The sequence below is a fragment of the Vipera ursinii genome (assembly GCF_947247035.1).
Source record: "Vipera ursinii genome assembly, chromosome: 2".
In the NCBI taxonomy this organism is placed as follows: Eukaryota; Metazoa; Chordata; class Lepidosauria; order Squamata; family Viperidae; genus Vipera; species Vipera ursinii.
The window spans coordinates 226,612,853-226,623,930 of NC_139513.1; the positions used below are offsets into that span (position 1 = coordinate 226,612,853).

At 35.7% G+C, this 11,078-nt stretch overlaps 1 protein-coding gene and 1 long non-coding RNA gene across 3 annotated transcripts in view; one reads left to right on the forward strand and one right to left on the reverse strand.

Annotated features, from left to right (window-relative positions):
- GDA (guanine deaminase) overlaps positions 1-7,414 on the forward strand; it is a 42,625-nt gene extending 35,211 nt beyond the window's left edge. Inside the window, exons 12-15 of one of the 2 annotated variants that reach the window (XR_014491669.1) lie at positions 1,111-1,229; positions 3,271-3,298; positions 4,720-4,848; positions 6,158-7,414. Coding sequence is in view for 1 of the 2 variants with exons in the window: in XM_083355915.1 (XP_083212041.1) it covers positions 1,111-1,229; positions 3,271-3,298; positions 4,720-4,790 (218 nt within the window). In the remaining variant the exon portion in view is untranslated. Of the gene's footprint in view, positions 1-1,110; positions 1,230-3,270; positions 3,299-4,719 lie in introns of both variants that reach the window. The other variant, XM_083355915.1, reaches the window with a different exon arrangement.
- Positions 3-10,659, reverse strand: LOC310636256. Its single transcript, XR_014491670.1, has 4 exons — positions 9,253-10,659; positions 9,004-9,108; positions 7,864-7,969; positions 3-736 (listed from the first exon to the last, which is right to left on the reverse strand). It is a non-coding gene; the product is annotated as an uncharacterized lncRNA (long non-coding RNA).
- Between the last annotated feature and the right edge of the window lie 419 nt (positions 10,660-11,078).

Sequence of the window (11,078 nt, forward strand, 5' to 3'; positions counted from 1 at the left end):
TATTCTAGCCTGGCTTGGACAAAAAAAAATTCATTTGGATCTTAGCATATCTTACATCCTAATCATTTCATTTTACTGACCAAATGCACCCTGTATGTATAAACATAGTTTTCTCACTCATGGTTTGTAAAAAAAACCAAAAAAAAAACATTTCACACATCATATAAGACAAAATAAAAAAAACACTAAAATTTTATAGCTTAATGTGACATTGCTACCAAAATTGCTAAAATACATTTGTACCCACGTGATGTGGTAGATACCGTGCTGAATTAGGACCAAGACGCTCCACTCAGTGCTACTTTTTACCATGAAGATTCAATGGATGATTTTGGATCATCTGCTATTTCTCCTTCACAGCACACAACTGATTATTTTGTGTGGAAATTTGGAGATGATCTAGCACTGATCCAATATGCTATGAAATAAGGGGAATATAAATCTATATGAATGAACAAATAGGATTCTCATTTGTTGAACTCTATAAATAAGTTTAAAATGTTTAAAAGATTTGAAAGATTTTCAACAATTACAAGCATTTAACACCTTATTTTTCCTTCTGCTATGGCTGGAATTCAAATTTGTTCTCCTGATGCTCCTTTTCTTGATTTGAAATAGATGATTTTATGATCCATATGTCCATAAATTTACTTTGATCCTCTTGTGCATCTCTTATTAACTCTGACAGGCATGTGGCTATTGATATTCTACTGCCCCCTGCTGTTTAATGTGGAAACTGTGTGAAAAGAGGATTAGGAAAAACACCATAGAAAGAAACTCTGAGTTTATTTCAGTATTAAGTTACTAAAATTTAGTATTTCAAAAACAGTATTCCTCACAACCGATGCTGGATCGAATTTCATGCTGAATATTCTTCCTTCTTTTGGTCATAAATTCTTATTTTATTTTAAAGAATTGGAGTCATTTTCTCCTCCTCTGTTATTGACTGGAATTATAGTCATAACAGAATTGCGACTAAGAACACACATATAACCTTTGTAAATGAATTATTGAGTCCTTTCTATTGATTTCAAAAATTGTAACTTGTAATGCACTTAATTTCATTGTGTACAAATAAAGATATTCATTCTATTTTTTTTAAATTGACAGCTTTGGGATTAGATCATATAATTGGAAATTTTGAAGTCGGCAAGGAATTTGATGCACTGCTTATCAACACCAAAGCTTCAGATAGTCCTTTTGATCTATTTGCTTCTGACCATGTTGAGGTAATCAAACACTGCGTAACTGAAGTACGTTGCATGTGTATGGAGGAATCCACATATGATGGAGTGACTAGCAGGCCCTGGGAATAGGCAGGAAGGAAACAAATGCAAGAGACACCTCAGCCATGCAGATGGGAAGGAGCATGAGAAAGAGACTCAGAGTAACTCTAACTTAAGGTATAAGCTGATCTAAGCAGTGTGTCGAGCCTCGTGGGCCTGACATTCAATGGTGGAGGCGGCCTCTCACGCCGGCCCCTCACCCCTAGGTCTTGCCTCTGCCTGCCTCCCCATGGGGCCTACCGCTGGGCGGCCGTGTCCATCTCCTGCCTTCTCAAGCTTGGCAACTGTATGATGGGTAGACTTCAACTCCCATAATTCTCCAGCCAGGATTTGAAGTCCACCTATCTTAAAGTTGCCGAGGTTGAGAAACACCGATCTAGAGAATTGCTTCAACAGTTTTTTAAGGTTATGTACTTTACCCTACTAGCAGTATAGACATGGCAGAAACCCTAATACTTCTTGTTACTGAGTTTGCCTGACTCACAAGTACCACTCAAGCCCAGTGAGTTTTCTGGTTGCTTCATAAAAACTTAAGAGTCTGGCTTGATCAGGCAACAATCCATCTGGTTCAGCATCCTCTTTTACACAGCAATCGAACAGATGTAATAGGAGGCTCATCAACATGAAGAAGATGGTGATATTCCTTTTCCATTATTACTTCCTAGAAGCTGATATTTATGACATGCATCCAGTGGTTTAGGAGGTAGTTATCCAGACTAGTGCTTAACTCGCATCTGAATTTTCCATGAATGTATCTAGTCTCCTTTTAAAATCACCTAAATTAAGGGCAGTCATTGCACATAATTTGCCTTTAGAAACGTAAACAAAGTAGCTCCTTGTACTGGTCCTCCCTCCATTTATTTTGAATGAACAGTTCCGTGTTCTAACATTGGGGGGTGGGGGTGGAAATTGGTCTATATTTTTCACACCATCCAGGATTTTATTATCTCTATCTTATCTCTTTTTACTGCTGTTTGGTCTAAGTTAAACCACTAGAAAAGCTGCAGATTTTCGTTACAAGTCAATCATTTTGCATCCTGTTGTTGCATCTTTTCCAGATCTATTTGGGGGGGGGGGCAGTTGACATTTTATATAAGAGCTGTTGTATTCTTTTGATACAAAACTATTGGCATTCCATTTTTCCATTAGTTTCCTAATGATTGCTAGCATGAAATTTGTTTTCCTTTTGGTCTAATAGTAGCAACCTACTGGTTTGACTTTCTCACTTTCCCGCTAATTTTGGCTCTATAGTAACTTTTTCTTTATCAGTTACAGTCAATATGTTTGTTTTTGAAGAAATGTGGGGCCATTTTCCACTTAATTTCACAGCATTTGCTACTTTAAAGCCAATTAATTCATTTGAAAAAGCACTGTTGGAATTATTGCAATTTCTTATTGAGATTAGTACTCTTAAATTTGGATATCATAGGTCAAATCTGTTTCATCTCTAGTCCTGGTAATTTTACACCATTCATTACCAAGTTAAAAAGTGTCAATCCTGATATCTATCCCTGGTGATCCCATTTTACATGTCTCTAATACAATCTAATTATGTTTTGATTCCAACTCTTTGTTTCCTATTCTTATCCCATGATCTTGATCTCACAATTGGAATTATCTGCTGAGAAAATTTGAGGGTTTCTGCAACTAAAAGTATACAGTATTTGTGGGATCACTCCTGTCTCTTAAAAGTTTAGATGGATTGATGCTCTTTTATATAAATATTCTTGGAGATGTTTGTAATCTTTTCCCCAAAAAGCCATAAATACATTTTTTTAAAAAAACTTGATTTATGAGAAAAAATTAATTCTAATAGATATGTTGAAGTGGGACTGAGAAAACAAACAGCTCACTTGCCAGTCCCTTTTTCTTAACCCAAATTTGTAAAATTAATAATTTACAAATTATTAATGTTTTAATATCTACCTTTGCAATTAAAAAAAGAACTACATTTTGAATATTTTCTTTTTTCCTCACATCCTAGGATATAATTGAAAAATTCCTGTATCTTGGTAGGTATACCAGATATAATTTATACAGTTTCATATGATTTACTGTTAAAAAATTCTTAAAATATTATTGTGCATGTGTGTGTGTTTAATACTTATTAGCGGTTGTATAATGAAATGTTATCATTCACACTGAGCATTAATTCTTCCATTATGGAAGTGTTTTTTAAATCACTTGTGAAAAAGTTGATTTCTGTGCAGTGCAAAATGCCAGGACAAGATGAATTTACAGATTCAAGACAACTTTTTTTGTCTTATATTTTCTTTGTATTCTTGGCATATTGCATTTGATAAGATACATGTTGCCACTGATCACATAAAAATTGGAAGTTATATTATAGATGATTCTCATTTATGTCTACTTGTACAAGTCACCTTTTCCCTATATATTGCCCTTGAACTGAATACAGTATGTCTTTTGAAACATTTAATGTATTCAGAGCAGCTTTCCCCAATCTGGTGTCTTTTAGCGTTGTTGCAGTCAACAAGGGAATTCTTGCAATTCTTATAATGGTTAACCGAAGTTTAATACAATCAAAATAATCATATCCGCATCTATAATGTTTCCCAAAAGAATTTGGATGTAATTTATTCCAAAGTATAGCACTATGGTAGGGGTAGGCAACCTTGGCTCTTTTATAACTCCTGGACTTCAACTCCTAGAATTCCTGATGCAGCCATGCTGGCTCAGGAATTTTGGGAGTTGAAGTCCAGGAGTCATAAAAGAGCCACAGTTGCCTACCCTTGCACTATGGCCATATTTCTTGCCATTAAGAGAGTCCCTGTGATTATGTCTATGATTTTCTGGTTTCTATGCAGCAGCATAGTTAGGAGATGATAAGAACGTTGAAGGAGTTCGGAATTCTATATGCGAACTGACTCCGAATATGAACTGTGTGTGATGGCACCAAATAATGTCTTTAACTGTAAAGTCTCACTTGTGATGTGAGGACTTACGCCTGCGTGTGTGTGTGAAAGAGAGAGAGAGAAAAGTAAATGGTCAGGGAATGCTGAATTCTGGGTATCCTTCAGTACTTCAAATCCCACTCCACAACCTTCATTAAAAATCACTGGGACAGAATTGAATCTGCTACAAACATACTCTGGACATTAGTACTGACTATGGGTAATTTTCAATTTTATTGTAATTTTGTTATATTATTTAGAAGCTATCCAACTCCAAGCAACCCTGGGTGGCTTAGGTTGTAAAAGTGGGAACAATGAAAATAAATAAATAAAAAGCAGATCATACATATCCAGCATAGTAAATATAATCAAACTCACATTTTTGGAAGAATGTGAACTATGCATGCTTGTAAATAAAATTCAGAATTATATGTTGATCATTTAGGAAAATTGAGGGAAGTTAGTAGTGGTAGTTGCATACTTTAAGAAAATAATCTCATTCATCTTTATATTTTCAGGTGATGACAGAAATATTGAGGGAGTGTATGTGGCTGGCAAACTGGTGGTTCCATTTTCAAGCTCTGTGTAAATTGGATTCCGATTCTGGAAAATGCTCAACTAGTTATCGTTTAGTTTGGAAGAGCTGGGTAGAAATGCAGTGCCTTGTTGTTATGCTGATTTTATTTATTATGTTTCTGATATGCACCAGAAAAGTTGTCAACTTAGCAGTGACAGAACAAAAATATATGCCAAAAATCTATCTCATTTGAGCAGGACAGGAAGCAGCCTCAATTGCATGAACTTGCATTTGGAATAAACCTTTCCACCTACCTACACCTTAATAAGAATATCCAGCGATGGTTGCAGAAAGTATTTCATCTCTTAAAATATAAAAATGCAAATCCTAAAAATGTATCTGAGGAGAATTTAGGGATCTTATTTGTGAATATATTACAATTGCTCTCATTGACTTAGAAACAAAACACACTTGTTTTGGGTGGTGTCCATTTTCTACAATTTTCCTCCTTGAATAGACATCACATAATCATGGCAGGGTTTTCCAATCAGGAATGGAAAAATCTGTTTTCATTTCTCTCTTCTAGGGAGTGACCTGTCTCCTGAAACTTTCACCTTTATTTTCATACATTTATCCACTTAGAGTACAGATTGTTTGACAGCAAATATGGCATGATGAATGAGGATATAAAAAGAAGAGAGTCAGATCCCATGTTCACAGTTTATGTCATCTAGGATGGCTTTGTTCACACATAATGCAAAGTTGTAATGTGGTTAATTTAAATTTGGATTAACACGAAGAATCCCTTCATTATGGAAGCATTTTTAAGTGAGAAAAAGGGCCCTTTTTAATATGAGGATAAGGCTGTAGCCTTGATATTTTACTGATGTGGGTCAATTGGGTGCAATCTAATTGGAAGTGTTTGTTTAGATTCTAAATTCAATCTTACCCTACAGTTCAAAGCAATTTGGACAATCAAATCAATATGGAAAAGGGGGCTTTTGCTTTAGAATGTGATCTCTGAGTTTAATATTTGTATAACTGCACTATTTTACTCTGATAAAAGTATATAAAATACTTAGGATACATACTCAGTAAATAATGTTAAAACTATTGTTTATTTTTTACCTTGCAACCCAGAGATGGCAGGTATAAATATGATAGATTTGCACAAAACATCTTTGGAGGAATGTGTGCCTTTTAGGATTATTGGTTTTTTAATTTGGGGGAGAATAATTTTAGGAGAATTACTATTATGCAACGGTTGCCTCTAAGAGATTCTCAGTGGGAAATAAACTTTTGTTGATAGTTGTATAAATAAAATAGAACACTTTTTAAAGGGATATGTCTCTAAACGTTTTGGAAAGCCTGTTGAAAACTGTCAATCCTCTCTCAGCACACGGGATGCCTTCTTCATCTGCCTCTTTGTTCCTTGTCAGCATGAAGTTTAGTTGAAAAGGTTGGGGCAGCTGGAAAGAGAGCCTTGGAAATTTACTTGGAAGAAAAAGAGAAGCCTAAATATCTGTTTTGTGAAAAAGAAGCATTTTGAAAGAAAAATTGAAATTATTTGAATTTCCACCTTACCCTACTGTTTATTAATCCTCTGTTTGAAGGTATTAATGAGAATGAATATAATTTGTGCTTTGTGGAGTTACTTGAATGATTTTGGTGTGGCAGTTGGAGTTCAGCAGTATAAAATGTTGACTTAGCTTTAATATGCATGCTTTACAATAGTTGCAAAACAGTAGGCTAGGGGAACTCAGGAAAGGAATGCACTTTATTCTCTTATCTATTTTACTTTTTCAAATAGAGTAAGTCTGTGCATTTTTTGCACAATAAAGAAGAGGGGGAAACGGTCCCATCTCTGCATTTATGCCAAAAATAAACTTATTCCTGCTGATAAAAAAATAATTCAAACATGAATTGGAAGTCAAGGAAGGAGAAATATAATATTCCATAGAACTATATTTGTTGCACTAACTATTTGTTGAAGTTAGGCTTGATTTAGTTTTAATAGACAAAAGTTTATGAGTATCAGCATGTTAGTGAACTCAGCTAGCCATGGAATATGATGATTAAACCATGGCTTAACACAATCTTTCAAACCTATTAATAGGCCTCATTCAAAAGATATGCTTAAAATTGCCATTATATTATTTTAATTTATACTATATTAATAATAGTATACTATTTGATTATATTAAGCTAAAAATGTATTTGTACATATGTGTTAACAAAGTCATATAAAACTGAAATGAAGGAATAAAGAAAAAGGGGGAAAGCTTGGAAATTAAATAATAAACAAACTATTTAAAAAGACAGAAAAAAACCTTTCAAGTCCTTTTTAGAAATATATAAATTCATTTTTTCCCTACAAACAGAATAAAAAGAATAGATTAGCATCACCTACAAGCCAAGTTGCCCAGTTGGACGGACTTTGCTCTTGGTGTGAAAACAGTTATGATGTGTTTGGCGTAGGAGGGAAAGGAGTAAATCTTCTCATTTATACTCTTGAGAAAAACCAGTTACCCAGATAGTATGTTCTGCTGTTGATATTGCCTATCGTATCCTGATTTCCATCATAACGTAAAATCATTTAAGCACATTTTTCATCTCTTGTTTTGTCTGGTCCTCAAATCAATGAAACTAAAATTGTGATCCTTTAAATAGTATCTGTTTATAAATGTATAGCATTACCATATCACTAATAGATTTGGAAAGCCACTTGGATATATTTGTTGCTAATTACAGCCGGAACGTGTGGGAGAGAAGTTGGGCCTCAGCAGCATTTGGAGGCGGGGTCAAAAAGGGCAAGGTGATGGTTGTGGAGCCTGAATTGAAAGCCCTATCCCTTTCCCTACATCCCCTGCAGATGGCTTTCTCTCTTTCACCTGCGTTTCAAGCTTGGTATGAAGAGTGCTTGGTATGAAGAGTGCTATGATTTTATTGTACAGCTTTTGGCTGGTGAAAAAAAAATGTGAATCTTGCCAGATTTTTATTTTTCTGACTGTATTTGTTCAAGGTGGGAAATGCAACCCCTTCCCCCCAAAAATAATTGTTGCTGTGTATTCTGACTGCTTGATTGTCAGTAGTTATAAATGATCCCCTTTGCGCCGATTTAACAGAATAAAGAAGATACACTTACTCTGGTTTACATTGGTTCATTTCTTAATGTTTTGAAGGAAGTGGAAAAACCATAATCCATTGCTTAGCTCCAGAGGAAGACATGCATCGAAGGGAATCTGTGGATGCTGAAAAAAAACACACACCCCTAAATAATGTTCTCAGATAAACCAAACCACTCAAACTCAGGGCAAGAAACATCTTTGCATAAGGGTCCTCTTCCTTCTTGTCTATTCACCAAGGCTGTGCCGATCCTTTAAAACAGCTGCTTCGAAACATGCTTTGGAATTAATATTCAGAGTATGGAAACTAAATGATATGGGTTTAAACTATTAATCCTAAACTATTATTAATTTAATTAATTAATTAAAACCCTAACAACTCCTCGGCTGTTCGGTTTTTTTGAATTTTTTTTATTTATTTATGCCAGCATCATACAGGGGCTGTTTTAAGATGTACAAAATCTGTAAGCTTTCTCATTCATTGCCCTGGAGAAGGGTTAGGTGGCTGGCACTGTGCTTTGTTATTAGGGGCAAGAGAGGATTACCACAGGACATGTCACGCCAGCCTGTTTTCTGCCAGGTGACACACAGCTCATAATGGCCTTGAGTAAATCTCAACATAGCCTAAACAACCCTCTTCTTTTTGGAAGTGAGGTAAAGTTGTATTATTTCAGCAGGCTTTGATTCCTTAGCTGTGCTCCGGAGGCCACCACTGGTTGGTGGTTTTTTTTTTTTGCTTGGGAGGCCATCATTTGTAATTTTTGCACTTTGAGTGCCGTTAACAAAGCAAACTGAACAGAAAGCTGTAAATGGAAATATATATTTATGTTAATATACATAGGATTGCATTGATACCGACTCCAGTTCCATCCTTCTATGCCAGAGAATCTGTTGCTCTCAGTTTAATTTCACTTCTCCAAGTAATCATTGCAGGGATCTTACAAGAACCCCGTCTGTCCTCACAGCTACATGCTGGACAAAAAGGAGGAAGAGAGAGAGAATCACATACAACCAGTGCTTTTTTTGTAAAAGAAAAAGGTGCCGGAACTCACACATGTCATACAACCTGCCTTGCCTACCCTACAAGGTTCCATCCAAAAAAGGTGCCGGAACTCCGTTCTGAGCGTTCTATGAGAAAAAAAGCCCTGCATACAACCCACCAGTTTAGGCCCTACCATCAGTGGTAGCAAAGTTTTATCCAAAGTTTTATCCAAAAGAATCCAGTCCTAAAAACTACAGCAAAATGTTCCCCGTGGCATGCCAATCTGAAGGGAAAAAAAGTATTTGAAACAATTTACAAGCTTCCATAACAATAGAATTTTGGAAATCAATCTATTGAATCTTGTAGAACAGCAATATCTTAAATCAAGAGGTCAAACCTCACACTCAACAAGCACTGATGATGTTACCTAGTTTGGGTAGTGAAATGTCTGCAAGAAAACCACCAAGCTCTGGGAGCACCAAGAACCTCTCATTTCAACCTTGAGCTATAAATATTCTCTTTTATCAATATCTTAAAAGCCTGTAGCCGTGTTCAGTGGAAAATAAAAAACAATGAACTCATGAAATATTTTTAAACGTCAACAAACATCGGTAAAAAGCAACATCTGCTTGCCTTCTTGAAAATATTTTGTTTACCATCTCCTTGAAAATTAAGGTGGTTTTTTTAAACAATTAAAAAATAGATTCAAATTGCGTTGGTGTTGCACCATTCCCTCTGGGAAAGAAATGCTAGAAACTTGCTCTTTGTTGTCAGAATCTTTTAAAATCAGCAGGAACAATAGTCTTTTGATGATTTCAGAGCAAATGCATTTTCATGAATTTATTTCCACAATTCGGCTTGGAGGGCAGCACACGGACTGGAGAAAAGACAGGAATGAGCCAGTTTCCAACATATATGAAAAATAATAGCCAGCTCTTTGGCATATAAACATTAACAAATTTTTTTAAAAAAGCAGCCTTCTTATTTTCTGAATAGTTTTTTTTTTCTGAAGCAGGCACACAGTTTGGATACATTCATTTTAATCAAATCTATTCATCCACAATATTACATTCATGGAATCCATTACAATACTTGAATTCCTAAAGGAACAGCTTTTATACAAGTCTCCAGCCCTCATAAAATGTGAAGATCTGTGACCTCAATCAATACAAGGTTAAGGATGCTACACTGACACTGAAATAATAGAGTCTATAAAACGTTTCCAGAGTTAGTTAGTGAAATTTTCTCATCTGTTTTTTTTTCACTGCAACCTCTCATATTCATATTTAAATTACTGTATTGCTGAAAAAGAAATATCGCATTTAAATATCTCAGAATAGACACAAAAATGTAATCCTTCTCCTTTTGATTTTCTCAAGGGATTTTTTTGATGGCTGAGAGAGGGGGAGAGGGGCATATTTTTAAATATATTTTAGGGAGGTTGCTGAGGGCCACAAAGGAGAGAACTGTAACTTGGTGACATTCCTGTAATGTGCAACATTTTGAGATAGGCATGTTGAGATATTTTTCTTTGATTATGAAAGGAATGAGTTAAGCCTATTCAACCACACACAGAAAATATCCAATTATTTTCCCTAGTCCGGTAGAAAAATCACACACTCATTATTTGACAAGTTGTTGACAATATTCAGGAACACATTTTCTGGAGCAGGCATGTCAAACTCACGACGTTACGTGATGTTGCGTGACGTATCGCAACTTTTTCCCCATTGCTGGCAATGGGGTGGGCGTGGTTTCAGTATGATGCATCCAGCCCTCGGGCCAGCAGTTTGACATGCCTGTTCTAAAGCATGCTGGCTGGGGAATTCTGGGAGTTGAAGTCCACAAGTCTTAAAGTTGCCACTTCTTTTCTAGAGCCACGCAGACTGCAGAATAAAGCTTGGGAGCCACACATATTTGTCACCCTCTGAGTTGCTCACTCTCATAGACTCTCACACTCTTAAAACATACGTCATCAACTACCTGTTTTCCTTAACAGGCCAGGCTATTTCCTGGAAGACAAAAATAATGAATTAAATAGTAAAACAAATACTAATATCAGTTAGTAAGACGGCACAGTAGTTAAAGCACCCAGGTAAAGTCTTGCCTTAGGTATGAAGCCAACTGAGTGACATTGGCCCAGTCACTTTCTCTCAACCCCAGGAAAAAGGCAATGGCAAACCACTGCAAAAAAAATAAATAAACCTGCCATTAAAAGTAAAGCAGTGCAGATAATATTTCTGAAGCCCTACT